At 38.6% G+C, this 20,372-nt stretch overlaps 1 protein-coding gene across 5 annotated transcripts in view; it reads right to left on the reverse strand.

Moving 5' to 3' along the window:
• Positions 1-441: 441 nt before the first annotated feature.
• Positions 442-20,372, reverse strand: part of MTMR1 (myotubularin related protein 1) — a 38,266-nt gene continuing 18,335 nt past the window's right edge. For 4 of the 5 annotated variants that reach the window (XM_059483008.1, XM_059483011.1, XM_059483010.1 and 1 more), the window contains 3 exons: positions 15,643-15,756; positions 14,107-14,283; positions 442-2,561 (listed from right to left, as the gene is read on the reverse strand). In XM_059483008.1, coding sequence (XP_059338991.1) covers positions 2,397-2,561; positions 14,107-14,283; positions 15,643-15,756 — 456 coding nt within the window. In that variant the 3' untranslated portion in view covers positions 442-2,396. The remainder of the gene's footprint in view (positions 2,562-14,106; positions 14,284-15,642; positions 15,757-20,372) is intronic. The other variant, XM_059483007.1, reaches the window with a different exon arrangement.

Here is a 20,372-nt window from a genome sequence, read left to right on the forward strand (position 1 = left end):
AAAAAAGACAGAATTAGTTGTTAAATCAATAGGAAAAGATCTGATTATCAGGAAACAGAGTGAGTACAACCACAATCATCTCTTCAATGCAAAGCTTTGCTCTAACTCACCCATGTGAGCTACAGAATACCTCTGAATATTTCTGTGCTAAGTGTGTACAAACACATCCCCTGTGCTGACACATGGGACAGCAGGACCCTCCCCAGAGCTCTCCCTGCACATCAGGGACTCACTGAGCTCTGCTGGAACTGGTGGATACACAGCCAGTCAGCTGAAAGAACTGATATTCCTCTATGCAAAACCAAATTCTCAGAGTTTAGCTTTAAAAATCCAAGCTTAAAAATCTCAGAATGCCCAAGCTAATCCAGTCATCGCTTTTGCAATAATTATAGAGAAAATGTTGTGATCCTTAGCACAAATATAGAGAAAAACTTCAAAAGATTTTCTTTAGCACTGCATTTTGGAGATAATGTGCTTTACTTTAATATACAGTAGAAATGTCAAGGAAATCTGAAGTACAGAAGAGTTTAATTCAACACCAGCTCAACATATTTTGGCAATGTAAAATTCACTGCTGGCACACTGTTCAGCAGAACCATTTTTACAGGAAAACATCTTTCATCTATTTATAAAAAGCCTGAGGTTGATTAAGAGATGCAACACTGCAAGCCTTCCCAGACTGTGTTTGTGTAGGTGAATATTTATCATAAAAAGCATTCACTACAGTAAAAGGACATGTTGAAGTACCCTGCATTGCACAGTAAACATGTAAGAGTGGGTGCAGCACTTCAGCCTCTGCAGCTGAGGTCAGGAGGGTGCTCAGCAGCTCACCTGGCTCATTAACTGGGTGCTGGGCAGAGTTAATGCAGAGACACAGAAAGCACTGTTGTGGATTGGGAACAAAAGTGCAGCAACAAGGGAATACTCACAGTCAGGAAAACCCACAGTCACCACAGAGAATCAAATGGCTCTTAAAAATGGGGCTTAATTCCCACCAGCAGAACCTGGAGCAATATAAGAGTCAAAAAGCAGAGCTGCAATGTTTAAGTTTCCTAAGGAGAAGAACCAGGTTTGCATGAAACACAGCAGGAAAACAATCCAGGGAAAATTTGCAGCATGCACCATTTCTAGGCCTTCCAAGAATGCCAGTGAGTAGTTTTCCAAAAGGAGGAATGTTACAGAAATCAAATCTCTCCAATATGAGTATTTCTGGGAGGAGATGCAAGAAAGTTGGGAATGTATATTTAACATGACAACACAGTTAAATTATTACAGAAAAAATGCTAGTAGGAATTTAAAAAACAAAAAGCCAAGAGGCTTTATTTCAAGAAAAACAATATCATATTATTCAAAAAACTTTGTCAAACAAAGTCATTGCAAGTTAAGGTCCTCAGAAGGGTTTGGACAGGCAGGATCCATTTCTGAAGGTACAGCTTAAACAAACCCACGGGAGGATGCAAATGTTCCACATCACATACACATGGGTGTAAATGCACACAGCTTTGCATTTTGTGTGTACACTTAGAAACAAAACACACTTACAATGAGCAGCTATACAGACTATACAATTTACACAGCTGGGTGTCATTCCAACCCCAGAATTACCATTTGCTAGAAAACAAACTATTACTTTGTACAGGACCTTGACATGAGCAAGTTTACTCCTCGCTCAGGAGGCTGAACCTGAACAATAAGCTAAACAGTCAAAAGACTTTATTTCAACTTGTACAAAAGGCATTAAAAAACCTAAAATACATGCTTTACCAAATATATTACATCATACAAGTCAGTGTGGTGTACTTGATAAACCCAGCTCAACTTCATCCACTTTTAATGGCATATTTAGTTCGAAATGTAAAACTGACTACACTGGAAAACATTTATTTTAAAATCAATTTCCAAGTGCATTACCTAAAAAAAATAAATTGCTCTAGCAAAAAAAAATAAAAATAGAAATATATATATATATATTACTGAGTGAAATAAGGAGCTCCCATTCAGAAAAACATTTTGTGTTCTGTGTAAGCATCATGTGGCATTTCATCCGATTCTCTCAACCAGGCATAGTACTCTAGACAATGTGTGAGGCATTTTTCTCTCTGCTTGGCAGATGGATTCCTTTTTAGAATGGTTAAATTGTTAGTTGCTCAAAACAAAGTTTAATTTCACGATTGGTGACTTAGCTAGAGTGTCAAAACACATGTGGGAACTGCCAACAAGAAAATACATCACATCTTCTGAAGCTCTTTTTGGCCTCATTGTGATAGTATCAGACACAGAGTAAGGCATGGAGATCACAGCAATCACGAGTCACTCACAATCTTTTTGTGATGGGAGAAGCATTTCACCCTCCTCTGTTACCTGACACTGATTTTTCACGTGGCTTTAGTTCCACATCACACAGAGGTGTGCACTGGGGTGGCAGAATGGGAGGGAGAGGAGCCTCTGTCAGAGGAGGAGGAAATGGAACGTGTGGCAGCTTCCCGCTGCAAATCCTCAACCTTCTTCTGGAGCTCTGTCCTGATGGCCAGCAGCTCTTTGAGATTCTGGTGGATTGGAACCTGCCAGGTAAAGAAACAAAAGGCTTACTGTGGCTCTCATGGTGAGTTATCCTTTCCAGCAATGCATCTGCTGTTGCTTTCAATAACAAGGAATTCAACACTTGTGAATTTCAGTTTGTCAACATTTACGGAAAGTGTTTCTTTAGTCATTTGAAATGAAACATTGCAGGAAACTGTCCCTTTCTAACAACACACTTGGCAGGAAACCTATTAAAAAGTGTTTGCAAATGGTTTTGATGGGATACCAAATACACTCCAATAAATGTACCTGTATCCCTTATCAATACCACTGTCAGCTGAACTCAAAATGCCTTTCCTGGGAATGATTTCTCTGGCCTGTTGGGACAGAACTTTATACATGGAGTTAAAAAAGCTGGTTCCATATGGAGCATCTCATTACTCTTCTAACCAGGCATCCTTCCAGGAGCCTGACCCCTTCCAGTGAGAAAGTGCAGCAGCCAAGTGAGTGGTGCCTGGACCTCCCAGAGTCCTACTCCAATGACTCTCTCACAGAAGTGCATTGTACAGGTTTCTGCTTCTGACATTACCCTACAAACATCAGAGATGCACCACTCTGCATCACAGCCCTTTCATATTCATCTAAAACATTCAATTATATTATGGCCAAAGGAAGATTCAAGCCATACTGGAACTTGCAGCTGGATTTGTTATCTCAGACAAGCAGAGAGAACCCTCCCCCTCTTCCAGATTCCACAATAAGGCCAAAAAAGTTTTACTGTAAGTGGCTTTTAATTTATTTTATCCTGTACAGACTCTGTTTATAGCTTTTGGAAGAGCAAGAGGGGAAAAGAATTTAATTGCACTGATGCAACCATCATGGGGAAATGCAGCTCTGGGATTGCTAGATGAGTAATTTATACCCTGGGCTTCTGGAATGCCAGGGAATTGCATTCTCCCACCATCAGCTCCTGCTGCCCAGGATGGGCATTGTTAAGGCTGGGATGCACCCCTGAGCCTGCCACCTGCACATGGTGCCACGTGAAGGAAATAGCAAAAACCAGAAAGGGTTTTACTTGCTAGCAATACACAACTGAGTCAGAACTTACATTTTTGTGAATTCTCACTTTTTAAAGAACATACATCCAAAATCCATGCATTTGATATTGATATTTTCAAAACCTAACACAGAAAGATACCATTAATTTTTAACTCTTGTTCTAACTTAAAACAATTAAATAGTACCAAAGGTCTTTTTAGGTCTCTAATTTTTTGGCCATTTAGTTTTTTCCTGTTGGTGGCTTAGCCCATGAACAGAAACTTCAGTGTATTGAGAAAGTGCTGCTCCCAGTACCCTGGGAGTCATCAATTCATCCAGCATGTCATCTACAGCAATTTTAAAAGCACAACTTTTGGAGTCTTCTGCAGAACAATTGCTGCACAGCACCAGCTCCCAATGACCCTGGAGCTCTGCCCTCACTGTGAATGAATTCCCTCTCTTGCAGTTTTACCCTCCATCCTCTATAGAAACTCTTCAGCAAGTGAGGCCACAAATCTACAGATCTCCTTCACTCATCAAAGCACACCCCCCAGAAAGCCAATCCCATTTTTCTCAGGTAGACTACAGAAAGTAGAACACCTACAAACATGGCAAAACTGAGCCTGTTGATAAAGACTGTCCAAGATGGTGCAATACACTCTGTGGAAACTTCAAATTTTAGTAAAGATTGAGATTTTCTGGAATTAGCATATTTATTTTTCCCCCTCAATAAAAGATCACTTTCTCACAGACTCCTACTTTAGACTTCTTCAGGAAGACATTTTCCTGAAACATGTGGGTCCCTAACAGAATGATTTACCACTGGAACCATCAGTCCCACAATGGCTCCCTGGTCATGGGAGACCTGTACACCCAATTTCTGCACAGCCTAACCATGACTCAGTAAAGCAGGGCAGATTTCACACGGGCATCAGCTGCTGGGGTCACTGCAGAGCTCACACACTCTCAAAAAGCAGCTCCACAGAACTGGCTTTTGGGGTACCTACCACAAATCCTTCCAGGGTACAGCACACAAAAGCTGCTGCAGGACCTGGCAAGCTCTGCAAAGTGCTCTGGGGAAGGAAAGTGTGGCTGCACTCTCATCCCTCTGCATGCCCAGAGCCTCACTGAGCAGCTCCTGCTCCAGCCCTGACGCAAGTGCTGCTCTCCCCGCAGGTCCATCCTGAAGAGCAGAGCTGCCTCTCAATAAATTAGCTAAATAACAATAATGACATTTAAAAAGCCTGTGTATATTCAACTCACACACAAAACTCTTCAACATTAAGATTGCAAAATTACACTCTCAAAGAATTAGGAGATGTCAGAATGAAGATTACTTCTCCAGCCTCAATTCAGCCTTCCTGTACATCTGTATAAAATCATTGGTCAAATAAATATTAAAACACTAGCTTCCCCCTTGTATTCCTCATTTACTCGGTGCACAGGCTGATGCTACTTAATTAATGAGAAGTTATTCAATATTTAGTTTTCTTTGCAGTGTCTGACCTCATCTTTTATTTATTGTTCCGAATTTAAAATGCTCAAGTTTCCTTTTCTGTACTTTCATCTCATGTCAAGAAACAAATTTATTTCTGCAGCACCCTAATGAGGTATGGGACTATTAACACTCTACTTTTACAAACAAGGATCTAAAGCCAGCACCTCCTAATTTAACAGAGAACTTGGGAATTCTGCAGCTGGGGCATGTGGGTACCAAGCAGGACACCCAGTAAATAAGGACAAAAAGAGGGATCATTCTGTTCCAGGTGAGCTCCCTTACAACAGAGGAATCCTGTGGCAAAGGCAAGGAGAAATGTCATTTCTCTCAGGGGATAACTCCTTCTCTGCCTGCAGCCATGTCCCCTCCAGACTTTCCCAGACTCTGTTCCATGGGTTGAACAAAAGCCAACACCTCCAGCACTTGGAGCATTATTCACTCCTATTCCCTGCTAGACAACTCTCTCACAGACTCTGTATAAAATCCATCTCTCAGTCCTTTGATTTATTCTCAGTTCTTGAGAATTCACTGAGGTTATTACAGCCTCAGACCTCCAAATTGGAGGAATTTCTTCCAGCATATGAGCAGGACAATTTCTGAAATATAATCTCACTAAAACCTCATGTTTTCCCTAGAGATTGAGCCTTTATAGAAAAACAGGCCCTTGCCCCAACAGAAGTCCTCTAAGTTTCCCAATATTTTCAGATGGGAAAACATTTTTCTTAGTCACAGTCTCATAAGCAACCGAGCCTTCTTGGATTAAGTCTTACAAAACAATTCAGTCAGACTCAAACCTGGGGACTCAATGCAAACCAGCAGAGCCCAGCTAAGCTGTGAGCAAGGCAGAGTAGTCTCTTATAGTAGGGAAGAAAAGGGGTCACCTTTTGGCAATCTTTCAGTGAGGGCATGCTAGATTTAAACACTGCAGGACAGTTCCACATAAACATCATCATGCCATTTCATCTGGCAGTGTAAACACAACAGAAGAGTTTTCTGATAAGATGCCTTTCCCAGGAAAATATTCTTTTTGATTGCCATTAACACAGCATCATGTAGATGCACACAATAAACAATAAAATTCCAGAAATAGGTTTTACATATTAAACTTCCAATACACACTTCAATTTCATGAAATAACACGCCAAATTCAGTGTAGAAAAATCTCAAGCAGCTCAATTTTCAAGCAGCTGACAATAGCTGATTTTTTAGTAACAAAAGGTTCATGTTCCAATTACATTACCACGGGGTAAGGAAAAGATGGCATAGGCAGCTAAGTATCACAGAAGTTCCTACAAGAAGACCTGAAAATCAGCCTGGCAAAGATGAAGGAAGAAGAGTAAAAAGATGAAACATCGTGAATCAAATTCTGTCACGAAAAACATTAAAATTAAAAAGTCAGTTCATTTCCACACTTCCTAAAGACTTATTCCCAGGGAGACCTGCTGCTGCCAGTGTATCCTCAAACCAAATTCTCACAGATAACCATCTCCATTTTTGTCACTTCACCCTGTTCTCTTTCATCATGAGATTCCTCTCTCAATTAAACCTTCTTCAGAAGGAAATGGGTCCAACAACCTCCACAATAACACCTGTAATGGCTTGCTGTGAACAAGGCTCTCCTTCACTCTGCCACTGTGTAGGATGAAAGGAAGTGGAAGAGTGACAGATTCTGTAAGGAACAAGAAGTTTGAAGAAGATTGTTTATTACAAGATCTTGTTACCACCTTAACCCTAGCACTGTGTACTTGCACAGCACAAGTAGCATCTCCAAGGCAAGCTTTTATTACTGTCTTGTTAAGAAATCATGTAATTGGTTTGCCTGAGATGAATTTGTTGGGAAGCTGACAGCAGCTGTACTGCTTTCTACTCTCTCATTCTGCCTCTCAATTAGGAGTGGGAGCTCAAAAGATGACTCTGGACCTATCACCCAGCTGCATTCAACTTATTTTTGCTGCTCTAGTCCACAGATTTTCATCCTTTCCTTTGTCACACCAGTGTCCCCACAGTGATGCTGCCAGGCAACACTCAGCTTCTACACCATCATTTCTGTCCATAACCCAGCTAAAAGCACAGAACTATTTCTACTGCATGAGAGGAGCCTACACAGATGAAACTCTACCCAGCAGTGCATCTACAGGTTGGCTGGGCTGGGAAATGTCCTGGGCCATTGCTCTTCAGGATGTTTTTCAAGTGCTATTTAAACTATTACCTCAATGAGCTGAAAACCAGTACATTTCATTTCTGTGATTTAACACAATAGTCCAGTAAAAATGAAGTAGAAACATAAAGGTGAAAGTACTACATACCTTTTCATGGATTTTGGAGGGTGAGCTTCCTAAAAAAAAAAATCTGCTATGTCCTATTTACAAGAAATAGAAATAAATTTCTCTAGTCACATAAAATTTACTATGAACAGTTAGAAGCTGATCACCCCAAAACAAAATTGGCACTGCATCTAATACAGCTAGCAACAGAACCAAACAGGGACAAGAACATGGAGTTTGCCAGCAGCACTAAGTAGTGGGGAGAAGGGTCTGGATGCTTGGGAAGTCTGACCTCACTCCAGGCATTAACCCAAAAGCTGGCCCAGGAAAAGCTGCAGAAGAATCTTTCTACAATGCTTCAAAAAGACTTTTCAGTGTTGGGGCTTTTTTGTTTTCTCCCCCCTATTTTTTTGTTTTGTAGATTTTTTTCAGTTTTTTTTAATTGTTACTGTAATAGTGACCCAGGAAGTCAGACTACATGCTGCTCCCCTACCTCTCCCACCACTTACCCAAACCCTGAGCCCCAAGTTCTTTTACCTGTCCTGAGCAATACCCTCAGCATTAAATATAAGTTTTACAAACTTCTCCCTGTTGTCCACGATTCTGGCATCTTTCTATTTGACTTTAAGCTCTAACCAAATTCTGTACCATCACATTCAAATCCCTAGTTCTATTCCATTACCTCTCTTTCACTGAGTTATCTTAACGAGCTAAGTTTTTTGGAAACAGAAAGTAAAAAGAATATTCAACTCACCAGGAAGATTTTATTTGGGGAAGCTCACATTTTTTCCCATTTCTTGCCATTTTAACATTTTTCTAAGTGTTTAGTTCAACTTCTCTCCACCAAGGCACAATGCAACATAGGACCTGATTCCCTCCTCAAACAACCTTCACCTGTAGCTACCTTCAACTTCTGAAATTCTTCCCTGTTACTTGCTTCTTCTCCCTTTCCCTTCCTATTTCATTCAAAAGCAGGTACTTTTCCTCCACCTAAACAGTAGGTTTTCTGCCTACATTGAGCAGAAAAATATTTACAAGACTGCTAAAAACATTCTTTATTACTAAAAATACCATTGATATGAAACCATTTTTTAAACTGAATTATCCACATATATCAAAAGCAGAACCTGGAGCAGAGCACATGTCACTCCACAGTTATGATGAATTATTCCTGCTGGGGAAGGATTTAAAGAAAAATAAAGTGTTTATTTTTAAACTATACCCACTAGAAAAACTATAGTTATGCTACACCATATACTACAACCTACACAAAAACCATCTAGACATGAGACAGCTTCATTTCCTCAGAAATTCAAGCCTTCCTCTTCACAGAATTACTACAGTTCACTTTCAGTATTGATTTTCAGGTTTTCATTCCCAAGGAATGCTTCAGGATCCTGAAGTGCTTTTGGATAGCAAAATTTGTCAACACAAGGATGGATAAAAGAGAAATTATAATAGTTACTCACTTATAATACCACCAAGTCCTAACTGGATGGATATCTAGTGTGTGTTACTCCACTAGCTCAAGGACAGCCATTCACATGAAAATTGTTCAGCAGTGAATGCATTTTGCCTTGTTCAGTGAGCACACTTTATCTATTTTAGCAACAGGGAAGGAAAGCTGCAGAAGAAAATGGTTATTTTGAATTCATTGCTCAGCTTAAGACTGTCAGTTTTCCAAAAACCTACTCTGTGCTTTGGAAAGACAACAATATCTTTCACTGGAGCTTTTTGTTCCTCTCTGTGAAGAACTGGAACTCTGACAGCCTAGAGAATAGGACACCTGTAGCAAAAGGCAATCTCAGATGATGAAGACAGCAATTCTCAGTAACAGGCAATATTTCCACACTTCTTACTCCTGAGAGATCAAGAAAGAAGCCCTGGCCCCCTGGAAAAAAAAAGGGCAGAAATTATGAATTTTGGATAGCAAAACTCATAATTTCCCCACAGCTATCAGGTGGGAACTGGAACAACTGATGGATTTCCAGACTCAGGAAACTGCCCATGCTACCAGCTGATGCCACTGCTTGTTAAAACCTACAGCCCACTTAGATTTAGACATCTGAGACATGAGTGAGAGAAATGGAGTGCTTGCCCTTCAGAATGTGCTAGAAACTCCCAAAATGAAGATTATTTGCACAGTACCAGCTTCTCCCACTCTGTGCACATTCTGATGCTCACTATAGGATACCAATTTATTTTTCTTAGGTAACTACAGTTTCTTTCAGCATCCAGGATAAGCAGTTAGTCTGTATTTTATTCCATACTGATTGAATACTGAGACTTCCATCTATAGATAAAAATTATCTGCAGTAAACTGGACTCTGGAAATCTTGACTTGACACTGAACTAGAGAGAAACTACCAAGTACTGGCCAAAACCTGCCTCATCTCACAAGGAACTCTTTGTTTATTGCAGGGATGAAATCTGCTTTGCTAAGGTCACACTCAGCTGTCTAAGCCACAATTCCTTCTCCTGACATCTCCTGCCTCACTCTTTCATCCAAAATCAGGGACTCAGGACCAGCAGTGCCAAGCAGTTCCAGAGCTGTGTGATAGCTCTGTCCTGCCACAAAATGGTGGTAAATCAAATGTATGGACTTTCAAAAATATCCCAACGGCAACTTGCTGGGAGGGGAACACACCAGCAGTGACTGAAGGCAGGGATAAATCCATGAACACTCCATGTGCCAGCAGTAAGTTACATGCAGTAAGTTACACATTATCCCATTACATGCAGGATAAAGCATTTCAGTAATTATGTTTTCCAGTTTATTGTCAGCAATTTTCCCAGCGACACTCAGGATCTTATTTGTTGTTTTCACTATACAATATTCTGTGTTTATTGACACTGAAGCACAGCTGACATCTGATTGCTCAACTGTTCAACACATCAAATCCTTTGGCAATAGCATCAAATAAAAGCAGCAATTGTAAGCTATTTATATACTTTACAGCCATTTCTGTATATACTGAACAAAAAGCTTTACTTATTCCTACCTCTCCCTTTACATCTTTAAGTGAGCTGCTAACCAGCCAACAGAATTTCCTGACTCTTGCACAGAAGTTTTGAGATTGCCTTTAGCAGATGATCCCACCACAGAAGCTGAACTGAATTTCTAGGTGATAGATGGTGCTAGCCTTTTACTCTGGATGACAGTCCACACACATGAAGAAAAGAATGAATTTGAAAAATTACAAGGATTTCTGTAGTTTCAACATGAGCACTGTGGCCAAATTTACAGAACAGAGCTTGAAGAAAAATTACCAAGCATAGGAAAAAAAAAAAAACAACATGAAACTAAAACTAAACTAAGCTCTGTCCTCCAAGCTTAAAACATAATTTCCAAGAAAGCATAAAAAGAACTAAACATATCCTAATGGACTTGCAAAGTTTGGTGACTAAAATGCATTATTTTCCTTGCCTCTCACAGCTTGGCTGGAAAGGACTGGAACTTTTACTCATGCTCTGTATATATGAATGATGGGGTGTGTTAGTTCAAAACTACTGCCCCTGCAGAGATCATGTGCATGGCTGTGTCCTCCCCACCTTCCAGAGATGCCCAAGGAGATACCTAATGACATCTGGCAGCCAAAACTCCTCAAATCAGTGTCAAGAGGATGAAATGACTACACAGAAAAGGGGAAAATATATATCAACTGAAAAAATTCAAAGGTATCATATCATCTAATGTATTCCAGACTAGCAGGGTCACCTGTAAGGCCATACCCACAGCTCCCACACCTCTGTATGGCAGAATGGAAGAGCTTCTCTTCCACATGACACATACAAATATACATTTCTCCAACTCAAAGAAAGGGCAAATCTGAAAAAGGTCTTCTCAGTCAATGAACTCAAATAAGACAGAGCTTAGATCTATCTAATTTTCTTGGGACAAGAAGCCAATAATGATGGAACACCTCCAAACTTAAACCAAAGAACATTTTATTTCACTTAAGAATTAGCATGACCTTGCTGAAGCACAATTTAGCAACAAGAGATGTCCACATTTAACCTAGAATTTTCCACAGTGTTCAGTTCTCAGACTCCTGAGCTTTGACCCCTATGGAAAGAGGCTGTGCATCCTTAAGTGCACAACATCTACTGCAATACAAAATAAACAGGGCTCTTGATGCAAATAATCATGATCAAAACCGCCATGTCAGGCTTCTACAAAGCTCAGACAGAACTGAAGTTATATAATTCTAAGCAATCTTTATAGAACATAAGAACAAATGCTGAACTCTGTATGTTCTAGAGCAATGAAGAATATGCTCAGACTGTACCACACTGGTAAAGGCTGAGACACAGATATTTGAAGACAGAGTAGAATAATACAAAAACAAATAAATGTTATATCAAGTAAGCATTCAGTAATTTTCAAATTTAAAAAATTACAGGTCATATATGCTCATTCCAATAAATCAGGCAATGAAGCGCAATGAAACTTCTCTCAGCCCATTTGAAAATCAAGCTCAAATGAGAAAACCTAAAATATTGCCTCCAACCAAAACCTGCCCTTCTGCTCCTGCGAGATTTCCCTCCCATAACACCAAGTTGGTTCAAAACAGGTATCAAAGATGCATTCTGATTATATTCAAAGTACTATTATTCATCTTCCCTTAAATTCACCTATTGGGCTTTTTCTCCTTTTTGGTGAGCACCTCGAAAACAATAAACATGGTTTAGTTTTTTAAAGATGTTTTTTCACATGATAAAACAGTACAAGGTTGCCTTGAAGTAATCATCAGACAACTTATTCATGTTCAATGTTTAATTTTCTCTTATATTTAGTTGAAAACCAAGATAACACATTAAAAGGTATTCAACAAAATCACCTTTTACCAGTAGGCAGGGATGCCCATTGTTTTAATAAATCCACTGATTAGGAATTTTTTCACTGAAGATAAGTGAAGACCTGCTGGGTGTCACAGGGGTCACTGCCTTTTTTTCTGTCACTGAATGCATCTGAATGTTACTGAATTGGTTAACAGGGTGTGACACCAGACAATGCAAACACAGAGGAAAGCAAACTTATTATGCTGTGATTAGTATATTCTTATTGCATTTAGTATATTCTGCGATTGTTTATTTATTTACTTGTATGAGTTTGTGCTTACATAATTAGACTGGTGAATGCAATTCGGAAAAAAAGCAACTTGTAATTTCTGCCGCTAATTTATCCAAGTAGATTTGAAACACTCCCAAATGTTGGTCACAAACATAAATTCAAGCCAGAGACAAGAGGAAAGGGATTATGTATCAAGACAAAACTTACATGGCAGAATTAAAAAGTTGAAACACTTTTTAAGTACTTGAAGAAAAGCAGGTGCAGGAGAGCTAAGGCAGTTACCAGGAGCAGCACATTTTGCTCCCTTCAGCTGCTGATGGAGGGACCTGCTCTCTCAAGTGACTGAGTCTCATGTGCAGAGGGACTGAGGAGCATCTCCCACAGAAGCAGGCAGAGCACTCAGCAGTGAGCAGAGCTTTCACTAAGAGATGACAGCTCTGCTGTTTTCTCATTGTGGCATCCCCACCCTCCCTCTTTTGGAGCAGGACTGGCTTTCATGTGGCTCACAAAGCCTGCTTGCTCTCAGGGCCTGGAGATCTTCATCGAATACAAGCCATAAACCAACACTACTGCAGCTAGTGCAAACACCTCCCAAATGGAATTCAGCAAACAGGCTGAAGGAAAGATGGCATTTTGCTAAAGAGCAGCTGACAATTTCACTTGCAAATTATATAATCTAAAATACACCATCTTTCAAAGTTTTAACAAGTAAGAGAAACAAAGCAGCTCAGAGGAAACAAGTCAGTGAGAAAAGCAAACAATCCAGACTTTTCCAGGACCTTAAAAGCTATTTCTCAGAAATACCTCTGGACTTCTACCAGTGCAGTGGCCTTGAAACTTACCTTGGAAAACCATCTTTTACAACAGCCTCTGACTTGTGGATGTCTAATAAATCTGAAACTCACATCTCATCCTAACTGCTAGAAGATGAAAGCACCTTTTGAGCAATCACTTAATACAGGTAATTCATCATAATATGCTTGGAGGTACCTTGGAATGTTACCTTAATAAAGAGATGGTGTAGCACACAGATTTTTTATGGTCGTGACACAATCTGAATGCTCTTTCTTCAGACTTCTAAGCATGAGAACATATGGAGCATTTATCTGATGAGATTTAGAGATTCATCTCAATAGCAGACATTACTTATAAGAACAAATACTGGATGAATCAAGGAGCATGTATAGGGAGTGTTTAATCTTTAGTATGCCAGCTTAAAACTACAAAAGTCAATTGAAGACAAGCATCCATGGGATGCTTATTTAGAGAGCCTGCAAAATGAGTTGGTTAGTCCAGTTCTTTCAGAAACTGCTGCTGTAATTTATGTCAGTGCTGGGGAAAGGGCAAGATATGATTAAAACAAAGGTATACAAAAACTAGGAGAAGGACAAGGCAATAAATGTATTAAAAAGTGTTACAAAGTATTATAAAAGTAATCTTCTGACAAAAAAAGACTGTTAATCATTGCAAGCCAATACAGTGATACTGTAACTCCCTAGTTTGTGACAGCAGAAAAAGGAAAACATCCTTTTTCCATGTTTGACCACATCCTGCACTATCTTCATTACAAACACCTTTTTCCCTATCAGCTGAAATAAGTGCAACAAATGAGCACTTCTGTATTAAATGCTGCATTTGACACTAGGAAAAATAATAATTTCTCTTATTTCTGTGACCTTCAATAAAATATAAAGATGTGTGAGAGCTCCTACCTGAGGCCTCATCCTGGGGTTCCACCTGATGTAGTAATTCACCCACAGCTCCAAATGGTTCAGGCTGGCAACAGGATACACGACATGGTTTTCATAGTTTACATAGAAGGGATTTGTGAATTCCTCTAACTGGCTGTTTATATAGGACCACAGAGATACAGTCTTTGTGCTCACCTCCTGATTGAAAAAAAGTAAAAAAAAAAAATTAATGATACGGATTGCAAAATTTTAAAATATGATGTTAATATCTGCATATCAGTATTTCTGTCAGAATTTTGCCTTATCAACTAGAAAAGTACATGCAGGCTGAGACACTTCCAGTAGCTGTTCACTGAACAGCCTTAAAACTTTAGCAAAACATGTGAACACTTATTTTGGTCCAAGGCTCATAGAGAAAGGAGATTCAGACATATTATCTTCAGAGACACTAAAGGCTAGTTGAGCAATATATACAGTACTTAAATACATGCTTACACACTGATAAACTGAACTAAAAAGATTAGCTTTAACAAGAATATCAGTGAAGAGACAGGGAGTTTGGAAGATCCAAAACAGTGTCTGTGAAAAATAATTTTTCATTCTTCCCATTCATACCATTTGCTCCTAACAAAAAATTGATATTATGCTTTAAACAGACTACTTGTACATTTATTTGCACTTCTAAAAGTTGTATTATTCTAAATTTAATCAGCATAATAATGGTTAGATCAAAGACTGGAAATCTGAACTTACATCAGATTCATCTTGCAAATTTAAACTCCTTCAGTGTTGTAAAGCATGTGTTTCTACTACTGCATTTCTCTATTGAGAATTGCATCTGACTATTTATTTATGAAAGAAAGCTGTCTGGAAACCCTGCATTTGCTGAGAACATGTTATTCAGCTCCATCTTGTGGTATTTACACGCAACTTTTCCCCTACAGAAGCAGTAGAGAAAAATTAAAAAAAAAAAACCAGAACTAAATATAACAAGGAGTTGTAACTTGCTCGAAAAAATGAGGCAGTAAAAACAAAAACCCACAAGTAAGCAGAAGTGCTCTTGGAATAGCAATGAACTTCTATTTTTTCTTCACAAACACATAATATTTCATTGAATCCTAACTTCATTCATTTAGATAATTTTAATTTCTGTAGTCCTCAGCCACAAGTTCCATCCAGTTATGTCCTACAGTAGCCTGCCATGGCATCATAGGAATTCCTTCAGAAATAGTGAAAGAAATGCTAATATTATTTGATAATTACTACTATTTAAAATTTTGTGTTTTGGCTGAAAACACCTGCAAGAGGACTTAGTGAAACCCTCAGCCCCCCAGACAGATGGTACCTAAAGAATTATCACCAAAGTGCCACCTCACTTAATAGCAGGGCATTCAGTATATATTTCTCATACTATGCCATTTAATGTCTGCACTGATTTTTAAGACTGTGTGACAAATGTATTTAAAAACACAGCTCAGATAATCTTAGGTAATTTTCTATGCATTTTAATACAAAAAAATCAGAAAACCAAGAATGTGCATTATACTGATTATTTACCTCTTTTAATCTCTCTTTTTCACAGTTGCATAAGAAAGTCCCAAAGAGACAGCTATAAAGGTGATCCAGAATGGTGATCAAAAATAACTCATTGAATTCAAAGGCTGCAGGAAACTGATATTAAAAAAAAAGGGTAAAATTACTTTCAGCGTTATTTTAAGCAGTGTAGAAAGGAAGAAAACCAGACATAAGAAGTAACCAAATAATCCAGGTAATATTTTTGTCCTATTTAGGGATTATTTGCAGGAAAACTCAGCAATTTCAGTAACTCCCACTTCAATAATTCATTTCACCTACGTACTTCTCTACAAATACTTCTCAGAGCTATACTTTACATTCATTATCCAAGTATACCAGAATACAAACATTAGCTGATGTGAAACTGGTGATATAAAGCAATCCATTTTAAGAAGCTCTAACAGTGTTCTGTTCTACCCCAAGCCCTCTTAAACATATGCTTTAGATCTTTTACTACAGAACAAGAAAACATTCTGGGGAGAAAAAAAAGCAAAAATACGATAATGGCATTTAAGAGTTTTATTTCCTATTTCAACATGCAATGAACTGAATAATAAAGACTACTACACATACATTGTGCTTAACATTTAATTAAAACTTTTCTATCACTTTCTACTCCAGTAAGTCACTTTTCTCCATTTCACCCTGAGTTTACCATCAGCTATATACAATAAGCCTTGAATCCCTCTTCTTCTGTATGGGAAAGTAAATCCTGTACATCTGAAATGAAAGAACTCTTATTCCCCTGAGCACCATTAGGTATTTTATTCACAAGCACAGGTTACCTGATACATTCTAAGACAAACAGTCAGAAATCTGAAAATGTTTCTCCTAATCTGTAGAGCTCTAAAATTCATAAAGGAAGAAATTACTACAAAATGCATGGGCTGCTGCCCATTCAGATGGAAAAAGTCTTTCTTCAATCAAATTTTATGGTAAGACTACATGTGGCAACTACTTGATGTGCCAAAATAGCTTTATGTCCAGTGTGACAAGGGCAGCAAATACAGACATGGAATGATAGACATTTAGAAGAATAACAAATTGAGAAGACTTAAGGAAAACTTCAGAAGTAGCATTTCTCTCGTTAACAATAAAGAGCATGTAATAAGAGAATAATGTCCAGGACAAATGAAATAAACTTTGTGCATTCCCTCTAAAAAAGCACATCTTCACAGAAGTCTAAAAGACAAAGTTTTAGATCTGCAAGGCAGAATTTCCTGCTACATGGAGAAACCTTAAGTCAGTATTTCAGATGTGCAGAAAGCACAGTCCTTCTTAAGAGGACTGGTTTCTGTTTTGTGCCACTGAAGAACACTGAATACCTTGGCAAGTGTCTCAAGAGCTACTTAAAATGAAGATGACTCCTATAGTTAGGAGGAATAACAGCAATTGGGACTGTGGGTGAACTAGCTGATCCAGAAATTCCTCTTCAGTGTCAGCTGTGATTTATGAAGGGCAAATGTTTATTCATGTTGAAAGTAAAGAGTTGAATAACACACAATGGGTGTGCTTGTAGTGAACCCAGACAGAGGTAAGTTTTAAACAATGTTTCATAAAAAACAAGACTGATCTAAGACAAACATTGTAAAAGCATTCTCTTTCCAAGACTTCTCTAGCTAATATATACCATCTCTTGACTGAAATTTTTGAGTAGGGAGATTATCAGCACCATGACACAGAAAATGAAGGGGAGCCTTTTCTTCTATGACTCTGCTGCAGATTGTGCACTGTTCATCAGCACAGTGTGCTCACACTGGGGCTTCTCTTGCAAATCATGGGTTGTTTTCAACCTCCTCACCATTTGTTTTCATAAGGCACAGAGGAAACTAAGATTATCAAAATCTCTTTTTCAGTCATGTTCATAAGTTTACTTTTGAACTTCCTTCTCTCTAGGAAGTCATGCCAAAACTTAATTACAAAACAATGATGCTAGAAACACAGCTATTACTTTAAGGAAGCATGAACAGAACTTGACAAGCAGGTGTGCTGAACTAAGTCAGGAGAAAATTCACTGGGTCTCAGATCTCAGCCTGCTGTGTCCAACTCAAAGCAGCAATCAGACACAGAGAGCAAAAATAATTTGCACAGGATCAAAATGATATTTGGAAAAAACTTTGAAGACAAAGTGTCTCCTAGAGGGACTCCCTTTAACTGAAAGCATTTAATGAGCCCTGTCACATCAGGGTTCTGTGTTGTGACAGGTTCATCCTAATCAGAAGGAGGCTGACATGGCCACTATTCCAATCCAGTGAAGCATATTCAAAGTTCCATACATCAGGGCTTGCTCTCCAACTAGTTTATTAATAAGTGATAGCACTTTATTGAAACCCAGTCTTTGGATACAAGAGTGTACTGTTGGAGCTGATGTATCAAGACTGTAGAGCTTCTATTACTGCTGAAAAATCACTGACCTAAAAATGCCTTTCTCTGTAGTTCCAAGCCTATTAGTGTCTGCCTGAAGATTCAGGTGGAAAAATTCCCCAAATAGAAATTTACTTCTTCTCAAATCCACTAATTATGAGAAAACACATGGGTCATTAAAATCCCCCACTTGTTGCTGTGGGAGTTGTTGGGGGATTTTTGTAAAGTGGCATTTAAAAAAAGAAATTATCTTGTTTAAGTCTGATGGTGAGAAGTGGCATTTGATTCAGAGACATGCAAAATACACTTCCTTTTTAATCAATGAGCTTGTTCTGTACTACAGTAACATTGGAACACTTGGCAGAACAACTGTGCAATGGACAATAATGGTTAACTGAACACTAGGCAGAGGAACAGTGCACTGCTGAATCCAGTGAAAAATGCACCTACAGCAACAGCTGACACCCAGTAACAAACAGGATGAAACTTTCTGCTGACTTTCTGCAGACCTTCCTCCTGTGAGGGTTCAGTGCCTGAAAGGTAGGAAGTTAAACTGCAGGGCTACATGCAAATTTTACAGTTCTGTTTCATTTTTAACCAGGCATCAGTATTTCATCAGCTCACATGTGGCCTTTCCAGTTTGACATCTGCTACTCAGTATCACCAGAATTTACTAACAGAGGAGGGAAATAATTTCACCATGAGGCTTTTTATTAAAATCTGATGTCAATGTACTTCTCTCAAGTTCTCTGTTATTTTATTTGTGTCATGAAGACCATAAACCCAAGGGAAAATATAAGGCTGTCAAGGCCTATATTTCATTGTCTGAAGCTATCTGGAAGTTTGTATCTTAGTGGGAAGTTAGGGATTCTCTCACTTAAGGTGACTGTTTTAAGAATGTAACTCTTAGACCCCAAAAGAGCTTATTTGGTGGCTTTTAGCCCATGCCCAAAGCAGAGCCCTTACACCCTCCAGTCATTAACACTTACTTAAGCTTTGGAACACTTCACATATGTTTGCCATGAATTCTAAAGCACAAAACTATCACTGTTTTATGAGCAAATGATCTACACAATGATAAAATAGAATCCTGTTTTTCAAAGGTCTGGGTCAAGGTAATGACAGTCTTCACATCTATTCTCTAAGTGTTCAAGTCAATTGAAAAATTAAAATAAGTGGGCAAGGACTGTTCAAGAATAACTTTTTCTATTTTTTTCCTGTGCAACATTGACATAGGGATTTTTTTATGTCACTGCTGTTCAGGAATTTCAGAACAATTTCTGGATCCAGGTTTTGAACAGATGTGGTATTGGCAAAATGTTGCATAGATTCCCCTCTGCCCCCATCCCTTTCTCTTTTTTAAAGCAGAGGCAACTAAACTGTTTATAGCAAGAAATAGGAGGCAGCAAGGGAGATCACAAAAACAGAAGAGACTGCTCTCAATTAAGGATCTCCCCAGAGGACTTTTGTTCCTACCAGGTGTTTAGAACTGCTCCTCTTTGCTATTGTTATTAGCTTTCCTCTGAAACAGGGACAGAATTTTTCATTTATTTTCTCCAGCCATACTAAACAGCACATTAATGCTGAAATATAGATACACAGAAAGTCTACAAGACCCCCTGGAGAAGGGCCCACTATAACAGCAGGGAACTTTCATAAAGCACCAAAGATGACTGTTTGGAATACAAATTTTGGAAAGTATGATGTAAGTTTTAAGAACCATGCTCAGAACAAGAAGACTAAGGTAAGAGATCTGGGAGTGCTAGGATCAAATGGAACCAGACTGTTACCCTCCTCCCTTCAAATCACAAACTACAGAGAATTCAGTATAACAGCTTTTACCATAAAAGCACAGATCCTTGTTAGGCTTCAAGGAGGTAAAAAAAAGGAAAGAAGAAAAAAGAAAAGATAGAGAGGAAGGTAAAAACCAAAGGAGTCAAGAACCAAGAACTTCTAAATCACTTGGAAATAAAGCCTTCAGGTGGGCAACCCATTTCAATAACCCCATTAAAGAATGGCAATATAAAAGCACAAAAAAAGCTTAGGTTTTTGCTCATGGAGGCACAAATAAAGAAAATGAAGACTAAATACATTCAATAACTTAACATTTCAGAACAAAAATGAGAATCTGAATATTTTGGTACCTTAAGAATCACTAATTTCAGAGATCTCCCCTGATCTAGAAGTAAGAGCAGTGATGGAAGTAAGAAAACTTAGCAGAGAATAGGCTTGTGTGGTATAAATGTTGTCCTGTATACATAAGGATGAAAATGTTCACATTTGAGATATATATAAAAGAACTCTCTACTACCCTCAGGTCACAGTCAGTCCAGATTTTTGCTGTTTCT

This window comes from Ammospiza nelsoni, chromosome 15 (assembly GCF_027579445.1).
Source record: "Ammospiza nelsoni isolate bAmmNel1 chromosome 15, bAmmNel1.pri, whole genome shotgun sequence".
Lineage (NCBI taxonomy): Eukaryota > Metazoa > Chordata > Aves > Passeriformes > Passerellidae > Ammospiza > Ammospiza nelsoni.